Below are 17,500 nucleotides of genomic sequence, written 5' to 3'. Positions count from 1 at the left end.
GTCTTAAATTGTAATGAGATGAGACTGGTACAAATAAATGCTTTAAGTAAAGAGGGTAGTTGAAATGAATACATTTAAAAATAAAGTGATACCAATGCAACTGTCTTCTTATATTGGGAGAGAGAAAGTGAAGTGTTTCATACATTGTACAGTGGTGGGTTGTGAAAGGGCAGCCAAGGATAAACCTACACAATTTATTGTACACAGTATTAAGAGGATGGAGATTTGTTTTTGAGGCCACCATATAAACAACATCTGCATAGTCAAGAATTGGTAATGAGTTGTGAAGCAAGTCTCTTCCTAACAGCAAATGAAAAACAGTTTTTAGATCTATAGAGGACACTAAAGGGTCTTTTATACTCGGTTTTTACGCATAAACGTAACACGTAAGTTACACGTAAGTTACATAAACGCAGTTGTTTTGATTTATAGTTCCTTTAGGTTCCCCAAGGGTTGTGCGTGTTGCAAAGCGATTCAACGCCAGAACAGTAGGTGGAGTAACGTTTTTTTGCCTACCCCATGACGCGAATGGACACGATGAACGGGAGATTTTTCTGTTGAAAATGCCTTACTTTATAGACAATAACGATCATACACCCCCATTGCACTAAACAACACTCAAACAAATAAATATTGGATTGTTAGTCTATTAAGTATTGTATTTTATTAATTAGCCTGTTGTTAACCTTTCCTGCTAATCGTAGTCTGAGATTACAGGGGAGACTTTTGTTTACTGCTCCAGAGCCGAAGTGATCTATATTCTTAACTCCGGGGTTATCTCCCTTTCCCTTCTGAATGTTGAGTGAAGTAAGCGTATTTATTGCAGCGGGACAAAGGAAAATGAATACATTTGTTACACGAAATACAAAGGTTGGCAATTCAGTACCAGTGGCGAAAAAGACAGATCACATGATGCAGAAGTTCGTTTATTGACACATCTTTTAAGGACGGGCACAGCATTTTAAAACGACGTGTTTATAAGTTGCATTATTCAAAGGTGAAAGATAAAAGGCGAGAGAATCGCCAGGTGTAGGCCTACCTTATCATCATGAGTGTAGCTATGTTGTCAGTATTTGTAATACAATGTGTTGGCCGCAAGTTAACTCCACTTCACGTTAATGATAGCTTTTGTATGAGCAGACCGGGCTCAGCTTGCCTCACGTGTGCAATAACATATGCCGTTTAATCATATTTGGTAGAATGAAGGACAAATTAGTTGTGAATACTATCACCGAGTTTGAAAGGTAGGCTATTGGTCAGGTAATAGCCGAGTGACAGCTGATTTTCTTTCTGATTTGACAGTAGCCTACATCTGTGTGTTTTAAGCAAATACAATGTGAAATAGGCTATTTACCAACGGGCACCTGCTATCTTTGATTATACAGTAAATAAGTTGCGAAATGAAACAAAAACACATCACAGTTAAAGTTGTATTAGTATTGATTGATTCACATCGATATGAATGGATGACATGACTAACAAGTGGCGAAAAATGAATATGAAAGTACCAGTACCAGTGGCGAAAAAAGACAGATCACATGATGCAGAAGTTCGTTTATTGATACATATTTTAATGACGGCCACAGCGCTTTAAAACGCTGTGTTTATAAGTTACATTATTCAAAGATGAAAGATAGAAGGCGAGAGAATCGCCAGGTGTACCTTCTCATCATGAGTGAATGTCAGTGCTTGTAATACAATGGTGTTGGCCGCAAGTTAACTCCACTTCACGTTAATGTTAACTTTTGTATATGAGCAGACCAGGCTCCATTCTATCGCTTGCCTCAGGGGTGAAATTGATTGATTCACATCAATATGAATGGATGACATGGCTAACAAGTGGTGGAAAATGAATATGAAAGTATTTGTTCGGTGAATTAGCGCGTTCTTTCCAAACAATCGCAGTCAACGTTTTTTAAATGTCAACACAGTATAGCCTATCACCTAACTATCATCTGAAATATGACGGGATGTCAAAACAAACCTTTGATCTAAACAGAATATTCAGTATGGAATAGGAATCTATCAGAGCAGTATCTTCTATCGCGTTTGACAAATATGCTCAGATTGCTGTTTCTGATTTCTCCTGTGAGAATGGGATAGTAGCCTATTCTCTCCATGAATTCGCGGTCATTTGAGCGTCCTTATAAGTGTTTAAAGAGGGTTTGTAAAGATGCTCATATCTTCGGACCTCTTCTGTTTTGTTTGTTCATAATCAACAAGAAGAGGCTTGTGAGACAGTCTGCAGGCTATTCATGATTCAAAAACATTCTAGTCTTGCCTTGGCCTTTAAAAATGGCGGTATTATGCTATGAAACCGGAAATGTGAGACTCCTGAAAGGATGGGGTTAGCAGCCTATCACAGTCTTTGCGGGCTGCGTGGGCACGCCGTGGTTTTTGTTGCATAGTGAGAAATTTTGGCGGACGCACTTACGTGTTACGTGACTGCTTAAAGGGGCTTACAACAGCGTTTATGTAACTTACGTGTTACGTTTATGTGTTAAAACCGAGTATAAATCTGCCTTGAGGCTGTGATCAATGTGATATTTAAATGATAGTCCACAGTCTAACCAAAGCCCAAGATATTTTATGTGTTCAACTTTTTTCAGTGGTGTACCATCGAGACAGGTGATCATATATGAAGAAGATTTGAAATTTGTTTTAATATTTTGTTGAGTGCCAAAGATCATGGTGTGAGATTTAGTTTTGTTGAGTAACAGTTTATTTGCGGAATGTATATATGTATGTGTGTGAGTGTGTGAGTGTGTGTGTGTGTGTGTGGGAAGTGGAATGTATATATGTATGTGTGTGAGTGTGTGTGTGTGGAGGGGGGGATGGGGTGATGGGGTGTATATATGTGTGTGTGTGTGTGTGTGTGTGTGTGTTTGTGTGTGTCTGTGTGCGTAAAGGCTTCTCACCACAAATGAAGCAGGTGGTCTTCAGCACCTCTTCCTTTTTCTGCTTCTCGCTCCTGAGGTCTGCGAAGGTGTCGATGATCACACCAAAGATCAGGTTGAGGACGATGATGATGACCATGAAGAAGAAGAGCAGGTCGTACACCACCCTGGCTGCGAACAGGGGCTCCTACACAAACACACACACACACACACATATTTACATATAAATAAAATAAAATCATAAATTATTTATGCCATTATAGTAAACTGGCTATGTGTAACTTTCAGTCAGCCAAAACCATGACAAGGACTGAAGCTTGCCACTGTGTGTGTGTGTGTGTGTGAACCTCTTTGGATGGTTTGCGGAGCACGTCTCCCACTCCTCCTCCACTCCTGAGGCCGTGACTCAGCACCGTGACGATACACATCAGAAGAGTGTCACACGCTCTCTCGCCATCGGAGTCTACACACACCCAAAAACACCAACACATTAGAACTTTTAAATAATCATTTTGATAATATTGTATTATTTATACAAAATAATATTAAATAATATGAAAATAAAAAATAAATATATAATACATATTTGATTCTGGACTTTCAATGCACTTGGATGACATAGCAACTACACAGAGCACACACACCCTCATCAATAACCATTACCATTGTCTTCTTCTTCTAAAGGGCAGGGGTCTCCATTCTCTGTGCGACACACACCCTCAGGGATGACATCACCAGCCATACTGGCCCCTTCCTCTGTACCAAGAGAAAAAAGCAGAGAGAGAGAGAGAAAGAGAGAGAGAGACCTCTATGCTCACATTAACTGAATATCTTAAGAAAGCAGATACAACACAACAACACAACAATTGTTGCACCATCGTGACCTTCATGACAGCACAGACTCTGTTACTTTTTTACCCATAGTGCTGTTGGGTATCCTGTCCACCTCAAGGATGAAGTCGTCCTTGAAGAAGATGTAGCCCACGATGGAGAAGAGGTAGACCAGGATGAGCGCCAGCACGGCCGTCAGCACGATGGAGCGGCCGTTCCTCGTCACACTCTTGATCACATTCAGCAGTGTCTCCTCCCGGTACACCAGGTCAAACAGCTACAACAATACATGATATACAGTAAATTATATAAATAATGATATAAATATGAGCACACTGACACACTGCCTAAAAGGACCCTTGCATGTAGTAGACACACAACTCTCTCTCTCTCTCTCTCTCTCTCTCTCTCTCTCTCTCTATATATATATATATGAAACACACATATAGATATAGAAGAGAGATTAAGTATTTCAGTTGAGATATAATATCTGGGGTAGTGATTCTTATTCCAATGCTGCTACCATGTCGCCCCCTGGAGGACAGATGCTAATACAACAGATGTTGAGGGATTTCCCTGTCCTTCTAATGGAGCTCATGCAGTACCAGCAGGCTGTAGAAGAACACGTGTCCACACAGCCCCAGCGTGCAGATGATCAGGTAGAGCAGGTGGTAGAGGAACTCCACGTCCAGGATCATGGATTTGTAACCGCGCGTGAACGTTCCCCGGTTCCCCACGAAACTCAGCAGGAAAATCATCTTGTTACAAACCTGCATATCGGAACACATACAGCTACATGAATGAATGAATGAATGAATGAATGAATGAATGAATGAATGAATAAATGAATTAATTCACAGACAGATACATAGAATGTGTCTGGAGACAGGAGTACTGATATTGCTAACCCCCAGCAGTGTATCTGTATCCATCTGTGTGTGAGGGAGTAATTGTATGTATTTATGGATGTATGTACGTGTGTTGGTGTGTAAGTGTGTGTGTAGGCATGTGTGTGTGTGTCTTCCTGAACGTAGGTGTGTTAGCGCGAGAGAGAATGTGTGATTATGTGTGTGTGTGTGTGTAGTGTGTGTGTGTGTGTGTGTGTGTGTCTGGAGTGTGTGTGTGTGTGTAGTTTGTCTCCTCACATTGAAGGCCCCCAGCAGTGAGAGGGTGAGCTCCAGGCCCACTGAGAAGCTGAGTCTGAGGATGGTGATGGCGATGAGGGCGCGCACGCCATGAGGCTGCGGCACCATCAGCACCACGCTCCACGACGCCAGCACACACAGCCACAGCAGCGCCGACAGAGACGGGTCCAGCGTAACTAAAACACACACACACACACACACGCACACGCACGCACACACACACACACACACACATAGAGAGACAAAGGCTTTAATTGATTATTCACACAGGCACGGTGAGCAACTTATTTGCTTTGAGAGCCTCCCTGTCAGATTCAGTGGCCGAGCAAGACTCGCCCTTCAGTGTGTGGTGGGAGGATGATGCAATCCAACTGGTCATCAGATTCACATGCACATCCCACCTGGCAAAATGCATAGTCATCTAACTGATGGATCACACGCCCACATGGTTTCTTGTGTAGGGGGAGAACGAAACAAACCCACAAAGGGGTCATTTGGGAGAGGCTGTCCAGCTGACGGAGCTGCTGATGTGAGTGATATGTGAGATAAGGGGCGAACACAGTACTGAATGACACGAGCGAGGTAAACACTGGGAGTGCTGCGGAGAAGCCCCTCTTCAGCATACGTTTGACACTGAGAGTGTGGCCCTCGGGCACTCGCTCATACTCACCCCCACTTACAGCCTCCAGAGGGTAGAAGAAGGCCACCAGCACGTTAATGAGCACGGCCAGGTTGAAGGAGATGTTGCTCCAGAACGAAATGTTCCTGGAGCACCAGTACAATACTGGCTTGGCTGTAACACACACACACACACACACACACACACGCGCACGCGCGCACACACATATAAACATACACACTGAAGTGAATTCAGTCCTGTGTATAGTGGTGACTTAATTAAAATTCATTAAGCATAAATCATAAATTCATTCAGTGTCATCATAAGTGTCTGACTGAAATACAAATTATGGAACAAAAAAGGTGCAGGAAGATTTGGTTTATTGAAACAAATGTAGTGAGGTGCTACATTCTATTTTAATTAATTTGTATTCATCTTTCATTCTGACCTCAGCTGTGCAGAGTGTGTGTGAGACAACGTGTGAGACAACGCACCTCGCAGCTTCTTCTGCCACCTCATCTCGCTGTAGAGGTCGTCGGCGCGCACAAAGAAGTCGTTGATCTTGCTGCCCTGCTCGTCTCTCTCTGCGCCGTAGTAGATGTGCAGCTTGGACTCGGCCGTCAGGAATGAGCAGATGTTGGGCACTGGGAACACAATCTGCTCCATTGTTCGGTCATGGCGGACAATCTACACACACAGATACAAAAAAATGGGAGTTTGAGACAGCTGAGTGTGTGAGTGTGTGTGTGTGTGTGTGTGTGTGTGTGAGTGAGTGTGTTCTGTGCTTTTGCATCTGGGTATGCATGCCCACATCGGAATAGGGAAATCTGTCCCATAGAGGTCTAGGAAGGCAGCAAGCCCTCAAACTGTGCAGGATCAAAGGAAACAAAAGTGACTGAATACTGAAGAAAGCTATGAGAGGGAACACGGAGCAAAACCTGCAGTCTCAGTAGCCGAGCACAGATAGATCAACACAAAACCACCTAGGGGCTGAAGGACTGTGGCTGCTGATGGCATAATACTGGCTGTAGCGATTGTTTGTTGCCGGTGCCCTGTAATTGGCTGGTACCTCTATCTGTGAGGTGTGCTCAGTGTAGTACTCCAGTGCCTGGTCATCTCCTCCAGGCTTCAGCAGGATCTGGAGCTCCTTGTTGTGTCGGGACAGCTGTGGAGTAAAGCAAAGTGGTGTCAAGATTGTTCATGACAGATTTGTATCTGTGTGTGTGTTTGTAAATTCATACCTGATGTGCGAGGATATAGATGTTGTGTCCAACGTTTCGTGGTGATGCAGCATAGTCGTCTCCATTGTCCTCCTGATCCTCAGGTTCCTCGAACTCTATCTCCCCCTGCTGGTAAGCTTTCTTCATCACCTCCACCTAAAAACACAGTTCTGTCAGCTGAGCATTGCTTTGTATGGTTGTGAGTGTGACAGAGGGTCATCCGTATTTTAGTTATTACATAAACTATGCGGCTATGGAAAAAAGATGTTTGTGTGTGTGCAATCCAGCTGACTTACAAGTTCTTTCGGGCGCATGTTAAAAAGGATTCTCTCTGCATTTTCACTGTCATGGCGACTTTCCATGATGGCCAGCAACAACTTCGAGGCATTATTCTGGAGGAGGTGGAACAGAGGAACCAATGCAAAAACACTTCAAAGGCCGTTGGCTGTCTGCTGTATAGAACACATATAGAAACGCAACACACATGGACAAATACATTCTATGCAAACCTTTAGTTCTAACACCAGGTCCATCCTTTTCCTTCCCAGAGGATTGATGTCATTCAGGATCAGAGAGATGATGATGTCAATGCCGTTGGACTCATGGGTAGCTATACAGTTCTGAGAATAAACATCCACGTGTCATTTGGCTGTAAGTGTGATAACGTGAAAATCTCCTTTTGTTCTTAATAAATATTAGTATTTTCAGACATATTTCTTCCTACTCATACAAACACAGAGCAAGTATGGATGCATGTCGCTAGTTGCTTATTCCATGTGGCAGTGCAGTGTGTACGTATAAAGGTGTGAAGCACTTATGTCATGGAGGTGTAAATAAACAGCTGTGGCCAGAAAACTACACCCATGTTGACATGGTCAAACATATGCTAACCTGATTATCGTGGCAGGGCCCCTGGCAGTACTCTGTGAGGCTCTCGACGGTCTGGTTGATGAGGGCCACGTTCTTCTCGTTGATGTAGAGGCCCAGCAGGCCCAGGCCTCCTGTGGTGCTGCCGCAGATGCAGTCCAGGAACTGCAGGGTCTCGCAGACCAGGTTGTAGTTGTTCTTGTTGTTCTGACAGCGCAGGAAGTTCTGAAAGGAGAGGAAAGTAAATATATATGTAAACACACACACACACACACACACACACACACACACACACACACACACACACACACACACACAGACATCCACAAAATACAAAACACATTGTAACGGTTTGACTAGGTCTAAACTACCAGTCAGAGTAATTACAAAGGACTCAATTAAATGCACACCATTAAACAATTCCAGTACAGTGCTTAAACTAAACCCTTTTTTGGACTGGGATGAAGGAATACACATACACTCTTAAATAGGGCGTGTCCGATTGATAGGTGAACTCTCGGTGCGTCTCCTTTACAGGAGCGTCACAACATGCATGCCAGATAAGGGAGCCAGTAGGCAAAAAGGGTATGACACTTCACATTACAAAACACACACACACACACACACACACACTCACACACACACACACACACACACACACACACACACACACACACACTATGTCTTATCTGTTTAGACAGATAGATTAAATCACCCTGGCCACCCTGGAAACAGACAAACACACACATACACCTGTACACACTAACACAACCTAGAATGGTTTCAAAAAATGTCTGTTTACACAGTCTCTGGAACAGGTCACACAGACGATAAACACTGACCCCCTCACAAATCACATAGACACACCCACACCCACACACACACACACCCACACACACACACACACACACACCCACACACACACACACACACCCACACACACACACACCCACCCACACACACACACACACTCACACACTCACACACACACACCTGCAGGTCACGGTTGTGGTTCTCACACAGCAGCTGCAAAAAGCGCAGGATGGGCTGCATGATGAGGATGACGAAGCCCATCTCGCCGTTGTCCTGCGCCTTGTCCCCTGAGCTCTGCTGGCCCTCGGCGGGACCCAACGTCTCCTCGGGTTCGACGTCCCGCCGATACGAGCCGTACGCCTTCTTGGTGATGGTCGAGGCCTCCAGCAGCTGCTCGCGAGCCTCCTCCGTCACCACCACGCTGTCCTTCCCTATCCACACGGGAGACACGGGACAGGAGACAGGAGACAGGAGACAGGAGATGATCAGCACCACACAAGTACTTGAGTTGATCCTAATGATGATGGTTGACACTTCACTTTTATTGCTAGTTGCATAGTAACTATAAACATCATCCTTTTTATTGCTCTTCTGTGTCTGATCATCCGAGCACAACTACTACTGGCATCATCAGTAAGTCAGTAAATCCTGAAGGTGCAAATTTAATATTCCTTATTATTGCCCCAGTCATTTAATGCTATCTGAACAGAGTTTATGCCCAATTACTGTTATAGAATCCACACTCCAACCATAGCCACGGTCAAATTAGACAACAGTAGGAACAGACATCAACGTCACGGCTCTACATCAGGTCAGCATTATAATCATCTCCAGTGTATATAGTATATGAACGAACACAATCGGAATGAAAAAAGTCAACCTCCAACCTCTTTTTTTCTGAGGTGTGTCTTTGTCTGGGGCCTGGTCGTCACGGCGCTTGTTGCCAAGGTCGCTGGTGTTCACGGAGACTGTGGCTTTGATCTCCAGCTGTGCGGCTTTCATGCGGTCGTTGAACACTCGGAAAAACTTCTCAGACTTCTTATCTTCCATCAGGCGGCAATAGAAGGAGCCCTTCATGGCGACATTTTTGGGGATTTGGATCAGACATTGAAGAAAGGTGTGATAGTGTCATAAAACAAAACTACCTAACCCGCTTTGGATCCATTACTAAACTATTAAAGGATGCAAAGGAGGATGCATACTGTACATTGTAAAATCAGCAAGGACCATGATTCTACGTACACACACACACACACACACACACACACACACACACACACACACACACACACACACACACACACACACACACCCACTCACAATGTGAATATGACAGGACTCCACCCCAGGAATTCACTAACAATCACAGTCACAATCAAAGTACCGTAATTTCCGGACTATTGAGCGCACCTGAATATAAGCCTCACGCACTAAATTTTTTAAAAATAATTATTTTTAACATAAATAAGCCGCACATGTCTATAAGCCGCAGGTGCCTACCGCAACATTGAAACAACTTAACTTTACACAGGCTAAAATGAATATCAAAACTAATACAATAGTTAGTTTTGCCAGTTAGATAAGTGCACTGTTGCTTTAAGAGCTCACAGTCGCAAGGGTCAATCAGAAGCTAGAACGTTAGATTGAAGACAGACGCTAGTTTGAAACCAGTGAGCTAAAGAACTTGAAGACTGGATTTGTATTGTTGTAAACTTTTATTTTATTTTCTAAAGTGTTTTGAGTTGTGTTCTGTCTACGCTGGTAGACTGTGGTTATTTTGACATTAGTTAAGTTATTGAGAGATACTGAGAAATCGCGTGGAGCTAAGCATCCATGCGGCTGCATCCATGCTAGCATCCTAGCTCCACAAAGCCACCGTAAACACAAAGCCACCGTATACAGTCACAGGTATCATAATCCATAAATTAGCCGCATTGTTGTTTAAGCCGCGAGGTTCAAAGCGTGGGAAAAAAGTAGCGGCTTATAGTCCGGAAAATACGGTACCTCTGGCATTCCTACGCTAGTGCCACTACGCTTGGGTCAGTAAATAATGGGCGACTGGAATTTATATGGTAGCTGAGGGAATTGTAAGTATCTGGAACACTTAAGAGCATCTTGGCTACTGTGGTTTTCTTTAAAACTGGAGCATAGAGAAGATAGAGAGAAGCATGCAACCACTTTTGGAGTTACCAAAGAAGAGCTCACAATAGAACCTCGAGGCCATGGTATAATCTTAATCACATGATGCAACCAGCAAGACAGCTTCTGTTCTGACTTAACTCGTTTCAGGCAAACATTCTTTATTCTTCATTCTTTATCTTTTATGAAACCACTATGCATGCTTCTAACCTGTATAGTGGTGTTCCCTCCCTCTAGCAGGGCGATGGCCAACAGGATGCTTTCGTGAAAGACACGGTCAGTATTGGTGTTCATGATGAGGTCGATGACCAGGTCAGATGCTCCCTCACGGTCCAAATGGCACTGAACTTCTGCCAGGGACATCTCTGCTCGACTCAGGCCCCCAACACCTATTTACCAACGTACACACACACACACACACACACACACACAGACACCCACACACCAATCACTACATACAGATACCTCACTTTACCTACAGAACCCTAAGTGACAAACTGACGGGGAAAAAGGTCCTCTCACCTGATGGGCTCTTCACTGGCCCTACAGGTGTGAGAGCGGTGTTGGTGAAGGCTGTCAGGCTGTCTCTTCTCCCTCCACTCCTGAAGTTCCCATAGTAACGATTCACCAGAATCTGCCTGAGTGCCTCACCCTATACAAGGATCAATGGGTTTGAATGTATACACATATTGTGTCTCGTTGATGACTGAAATGATTTGATGTCACACATCACCAGTGAAATTGAGCTTCAATGTTTCTTAGACAGAATGATCTTAGAGGTTACGGTATGCGGTATCACTTTTGTATAACTGTAATAAGAGGAAGTGAGGGCAGGCACAGACAGTATAACAATATTTGTTCATGTGTGTGTGTGTGTGTGTGTGTGTGTGTGTGTGTGTGTGTGTGTGTGTGTGTGTGTATGTGTGTGTGTGAGAGTGTGTGCATTTCTCAGTGTTCACATGTATGGATGAAAGTGGCAGCCCCAGTCAGCAGCCATGTTAGAAGTGAATGGTTAGCTGTGAGAGAGTTTCAGAGGTGACCTACCCTCCTCTGGTCCTCGCGCTGTTTCTGAGGTTGGCTCAGATCCACTTCCTTGGTGAGTCAGCAAAACAGACAACAGAGGCTCACACCCAGTTTTGTGCAGTGTCAGCACCATGCAAAAAAAGCAGGTAATGCTAAAGACGCTAAACACGTTAGCGCTAGTGCAAGCTAGTGTCTAAGCCAGAGGTTGTACTGGCTGGGGAGAGATAACCAGGGATGCCAGGAACTAAGGCTCGCTCCACACTCAGTAGGAACAGCAGTAGGCATGATAGTCAAATCTACGTTACAGCTACAGGTCATCTTCAGGACTATGCAAATGCAGTACAATCAAAGCAGTCTAAGAGAAATAGTGATTGAAGCAGAGTTTAGAGCCATTGTAGGACGAAATGGCCATGTTTACGATATTTGACACACCACAGGAACAATGCTAATGCTAAAATTTGAATTTTAATGACACTGGCACTCAAAAACACCTTTAATCCATACAATTAAAGGCGTGAGACGACTACCAGAAGAAAGGGAGACAAGAGGGAAAACAAATAACATAATAATTGAACTGAGAGATAAAAATGAGAACAACCTTTGCTCCATCCATGTCATCATCAAAGGCCATGAGCTGCAACAGAGCGGGGAGGTTAATGCAGGCAGTGATCCACTTGCTCACACAGCACACTCATTTATGAAGAGATGTGAGGAGTTAGAGATGTGTGATGAGACAAGCAGTAAGCATGCAGTGTGCACGTATGCAAGCTGGTTGTGGTGACTTGCATTTTAGAGCTCAGGTTAGTTGATCATTTATGCTTGCTGCTGGCAGATGTACTGTTGATGTGGATTATGTTCATAAGGCTAGCATCATATATGATACGATATGATGCTAGCCTTTTGAGAAATTTCGATGTGAAGTCCTGAGCTAGAATTATGTCGTCTGATGTGTCCTGCCCTTCCTCTTCTCCATACCTTCTCTCCGTAGCCCCGGTCTTTGGTCATCATCTCCCTGAGCGTCTGCAGCACTTTGATGCACAGACGCTCCTCATTCTCCTCCAGCAGCTGCTTAGTGTGTTTAATCAACCTGAAGGGGAGAGGTAGAGAGAGCGAGAGAGAGATAGAGAGATAGAGAGATAGAGAGATAGAGAGAGAGAGATGTTTACTCCCTCACAGTTAAACTCACAGGAAAGGTCTCACAAGCTCTGTTCATACACATTGTACATAGCCCTCCAAACAGCACGCACACGCACGCACGCACGCACGCACGCACGCACGCACGCACGCACGCACGCACGCACGCACGCACGCACGCACGCACACACACACACACACACACAGTGCCTTCTCTCACTTGCAGATGAAGCCACCGCTCTCACACTTGCGGTGGGCCTCAGTGTGCTCTGGGAAGAGGAGCTCGGGCCGGTGGAGTACGTCCACCAACACAGACAGCTCAGCCTGCACCAGAGGCCTCAGGCGCTCCTCCAACGCAGACACTATGTCCTAGTTTCAGGTGGACACACACACACACAAATGCGCACGCACACACACATTTACACAGAGGAACACACATAGGGAAGAGTGTCAGGAGGTGTTATAAAACAGGCACCTGGAAGCTATTAGAAGCTAACCCTAAGTAGCTATGCTGTCTAGGAACGAACACTGGTTTTAGCCAGTTGTTCCATTTGTAACTAAAAATAAATATATGTGGTACTAAACATCTTCACACTATCTGGTATAACACACAGGTCCTGTCCTGGATCCATGTGAGGTACCCGTTTTAAAAGCTAGACCCACACAGAATAGTTTGCACATGAGGAACAATGACCACAGAGAGCTCTGAGCTTGGAACCATGCAGCCTCCCCTCCACCCCCCCACCTGCAGCCTCTCGATGATGTTCCTGTAGTCGCGGGAGGTGGCGAGCACCGAGTCCTTCCGCGCGGCATTCCGTGCCGACTGCCTCCAGCTCAGCGCTGTCTTCTGTACGATGTTGTTGGACTTCACAAAGAGGTTGTTCACCTGGCAGTCCAGGTCAACGGGGATGGCTATCGTTCTGCTTTTGGCTTTTAGTGCACACATGGACACACACACACACCACAGAACACACATGGACACACACACACACCACAGAACACACATGGACACACACACACACCACAGAACACACATGGACACACACACACACACCACAGAACACACATGGACACACACACACACACCACAGAACACACATGGACACACACACACACACCACAGAACACACATGGACACACACACACACACCAAAGAACACATATGGACACACACACCACAGAACACACATGGACACACACACACCACAGAACACACAAACAAAAACACAATAATCAGACACGCAATTATCTGTTCATGATTCAATGTCCCACACACCCAAAATACCCCCCTTTGCTAGACCGGGCATACACTGATAGCGATACTGACACTCAGAGCTCAGAGAGCGATGCTGCCAATGGCTATGAAGTTATCATTGGAATCAGTTTGGACTGCAGCTCTCACCAACATCGCTGAGCACCTTAATGCAGCTCTCCACACTTCCCTTCTGACCTGGGACCAGCCAGTTGCAGTGGTAGACCCGGAACACGCCCTGCAGGAGCTGTACGAACACAGGCTGCCGAGTCTGAAGGAGAGAGAGAGAGAGAGGGCAAACGTAGTTATTCATAACAATACAGGCACCCAGGAAAACCCCCCCCAAAAAAGGTGATTGTTAATTGTGATCTCCAGGATAGGCATTTTGAGATGGATAGATCGGTGGATAGATGGCTCGACCCATCAATGAATGAGTAAATGAATGAATGGGTAGCACTTGCTTGCAGGCTGGTGCTCTGGTCAGAGAAGGGGGAGCTGAAGAAGGTGGTGACGATACTCATGATTGTCTCCGTCACGTAGCGCTCCAGCACGGTGTCGGCGTGCTTCCTGTCACTCGTGTTGTTACACACCTGCAGGTAGCAGGCAAAGGGCCATGGAGCTAGTCAGTTCAGAGGTCAGACTTAAGAGCGTACAAATGTGCCTGTGTGAGTCTGCATATGTGTGTGTATATGTGTGTGAATCTGTGAACATACTAAGCCAAAAATCCAAAGGTATCAAATCACTGATCAAACAGCTCCAAATGAATCATAATTAGATTAGATTCAACTTTATTGTCATTGCACAGAGTACAAGTACTGAGACAACGAAATGCAGTGTATGTGTGTGTGTCTGAGTGCATTCTGGGTGAGTTCACGTGTGTATGCGGGGGGAGGACTGGAAATGTTTCTCACCCTGCAGATGTCGACCAGGAAGTCATCAAAGAGTTTCCACATGTGGTTGCTGGTGTAGATCTCCTTCATCTCCACCTCGGTGTCCACGTAGCAGTGGTTCAGGAAGTTGACATAGGCCATCTTCATCTGCAATACGACACGAACGCTATCACCACTATATTATGAAAATGTGACTCTAGAAACTCACACACACACACACACACACACACACACACACACACACACACACACACACAGACACACACACACACACACACACACACACCTCTGGGGAACGTAAGAACATTCAACAAAACAATCAGAAAGAACCTGAAATAAAAACAAATGAAAGCACTTCACTAGAACCCCTATTATCATGTCATGGCAGATGTCGTATGATGTTGAAAGTAGTTAGAAGTTAGTAGTTAAATAGATGTAACAGTGTCATGTCAACATAGTTGGTCATTTTCATGACACTATGACATGTACTGAAACATGTGACTTAAGCTGTTCTGAATAACTAATGACAGTGTGTGACGTCTGCCATAACATATTAACGACATATTAATGTCAATCTGCTGGAGCAGGTTCAAGTAGAAGTGTTAGCAAACGAACACTGTGGCAAAGCAGGCTTGCCTCCGGGATGCAGTCCTCGTGGGTGACCACGCGCACAATGTCGTCCAGCGGCAGCAGGGAGTTGCACTTGATCTCGGTGTAGACGTTCTTGCCCTCGGTGCAGACGGCCAGCAGCTCCGCCAGGTGGATGTGGTAGCGCAGGGCGCTGTTGGGGTCCAGGCGCTCGCGCTCCAGACGCATCATCTGCACCAGCGTCTGGAAGGACGCGCGGTCGTTGTAGAACACCAGCACGTCCTCGCCTGCATTCACCAGCTGCCAGAGAAGACGGAGACATGCACTGGTTATAGTAACATGCACAAACACACACTAAAGCAGCATAAAGACAGCCAGACTCTGACCTACCCACATGCTTACACCTACATATACCTGTGTGTGTGTGATTGTGTGTGTGTGTGTGTGTGTGTGTGTGTGTGTGTGTGTGTGAGAGAGTCAGGCTGGTGCTGTCGCGGTTTGAGGTGGCAGGTGCTGTGGTTGGTGACAGAGGTGGCAGAGGAGGAAGATGAGGATGAGGAGGAGGTCTGGCTCTTCTGGTGTGTGTGTGTCACTCATGGGATTTGGTTGTCATCCAGGAAGGGGATACTTTTTGGCCAAATGTTCACATGTATGCATCACCATTGTAGCTACATTCACCTCGGCCATGACGATGTCCTGGCACTTCTTGATGAACTTGTTCTCGGCTTTGACGATGGTCTGCAGGAACTTGAGGTAGTGGACGTGTCGGCCGTGGGTCTCGATGCAGTGCACAAAGTGCTGCACCACCCGCTCGTTGATCTCGCTGCACAGCTGGAAGTTGTTCATGAAGATGTGCTGCATGGTCACGGCCTCCAGAATCTGAGGGACAGGAAAGGAGGGGGTTGAGGGAGATTAGCCCGGCAGGAAACTGACCCCCAGATCGAAGTGGTTAATCCGGTCCAGAAAACTAAACAATGTTTGTGTGTGTAAGAGAGAGAGAGAGAGAGAGAGAGAGAGAGAGAGAGAGTGAGGGAGAGAGAGGGAGTTTATGTTTGCTTACTCCTGGGTTGAGGAACAGGTTGATGTGCTTGTGCAAAAGTGCCTGGTTCTGTTGGTTCCCAGCGCAAAAGTTCTGCAGGAACTGATGAGCCAGAGTCATGATCTCCTGCATGCGGACATCCTCTCCCTAAAACCCACAGGGAGGGAGCGACAGAAAAACATGCTGACTGCTGACTGAAGCATTCTGTAGAGGCCAATAACACATGGTGCTGATGATTCTTCCCTTTACAATTGGGATCCCAACTAAAGTGATCCTACTAACCACACTGAAGGACCTTCTCAGTTCAAACACACACACACACACACACACACACACACACACACACACACACACACACACACACACACACACACACACACACACACACACCTTCTCATATGGGATCTGCAGCAGCTCCAGCACCACACTGTGAGCGCCCATGTTCCTCAGGAGCCTCTGCTGCTGCTTCTTGCTCTTCCTGCCGGACAGACTGTCCAGCACACACAGCCTGCTGAGACGCAATAGCACCTACACACACACACACACACACACACACACACACACACACACACACACACACACACACACACACACACACACACACACATGAATACGCGCACACACACACACAAGTACACGTGCATGCACACATGAAATGCATGCACTTGAAAGGGATACATAAACATCTTACATCAACACCCGACATCTGGTAACATACATTCATAACACACCATTATGTACATTGGCTAGTATTCCCACAGTATCAGGGCCAGAGCACAGCTCACCTCCTTCACCAGTCTATAGTTGGAGCTGCTGGTGCTCTCCACTTTCTTTGGGTTGTCTAAACCACCTAAATTGGAATCGCCCTACAATAACAATAGACATGGGAACAGCAATTTATCAAGACAACAGACACATACATTGAGAGCTGGCTGTGTGTGCATGTGTGTGTGTGTGTGTGTGTGTGTGTGTGTGTGTGTGTGTGCGTTCATGTGTGTGTGTGTGTGCTTGTGTGTGTGTGTTCATGTGTGTGTGTGTGTGTG

The 17,500-nt window shown here is 45.5% G+C and overlaps 1 protein-coding gene across 1 annotated transcript in view; it reads right to left on the bottom strand.

Moving 5' to 3' along the window:
• Nucleotides 1-17,500, bottom strand: part of itpr1a (inositol 1,4,5-trisphosphate receptor, type 1a) — a 38,494-nt gene that overhangs the window by 3,381 nt on the left and 17,613 nt on the right. The window contains exons 28-57 of the mRNA XM_031567261.2: nt 17,243-17,323; nt 16,848-16,985; nt 16,479-16,604; nt 16,097-16,297; nt 15,467-15,718; nt 14,852-14,977; nt 14,402-14,530; nt 14,091-14,211; nt 13,434-13,618; nt 12,909-13,057; nt 12,530-12,641; nt 12,153-12,188; nt 11,576-11,623; nt 11,054-11,183; nt 10,742-10,920; nt 9,280-9,463; nt 8,573-8,823; nt 7,604-7,804; nt 7,222-7,332; nt 7,009-7,104; nt 6,734-6,868; nt 6,562-6,657; nt 5,987-6,179; nt 5,544-5,666; nt 4,874-5,049; nt 4,334-4,498; nt 3,816-4,005; nt 3,561-3,653; nt 3,245-3,360; nt 2,919-3,084 (exon numbers count right to left, since the gene is read on the bottom strand). Of these exons, the coding sequence (XP_031423121.1) occupies nt 2,919-3,084; nt 3,245-3,360; nt 3,561-3,653; nt 3,816-4,005; nt 4,334-4,498; nt 4,874-5,049; nt 5,544-5,666; nt 5,987-6,179; nt 6,562-6,657; nt 6,734-6,868; nt 7,009-7,104; nt 7,222-7,332; nt 7,604-7,804; nt 8,573-8,823; nt 9,280-9,463; nt 10,742-10,920; nt 11,054-11,183; nt 11,576-11,623; nt 12,153-12,188; nt 12,530-12,641; nt 12,909-13,057; nt 13,434-13,618; nt 14,091-14,211; nt 14,402-14,530; nt 14,852-14,977; nt 15,467-15,718; nt 16,097-16,297; nt 16,479-16,604; nt 16,848-16,985; nt 17,243-17,323 (4,309 nt within the window). The remainder of the gene's footprint in view (nt 1-2,918; nt 3,085-3,244; nt 3,361-3,560; nt 3,654-3,815; nt 4,006-4,333; nt 4,499-4,873; nt 5,050-5,543; nt 5,667-5,986; nt 6,180-6,561; nt 6,658-6,733; nt 6,869-7,008; nt 7,105-7,221; nt 7,333-7,603; nt 7,805-8,572; nt 8,824-9,279; nt 9,464-10,741; nt 10,921-11,053; nt 11,184-11,575; nt 11,624-12,152; nt 12,189-12,529; nt 12,642-12,908; nt 13,058-13,433; nt 13,619-14,090; nt 14,212-14,401; nt 14,531-14,851; nt 14,978-15,466; nt 15,719-16,096; nt 16,298-16,478; nt 16,605-16,847; nt 16,986-17,242; nt 17,324-17,500) is intronic.

Source organism: Clupea harengus, chromosome 5 (genome assembly GCF_900700415.2).
Source record: "Clupea harengus chromosome 5, Ch_v2.0.2, whole genome shotgun sequence".
NCBI lineage: Eukaryota > Metazoa > Chordata > Actinopteri > Clupeiformes > Clupeidae > Clupea > Clupea harengus.
Note: the sequence above shows the minus strand (reverse complement) of the source record. Positions and strands in the feature narration are given on the sequence as shown.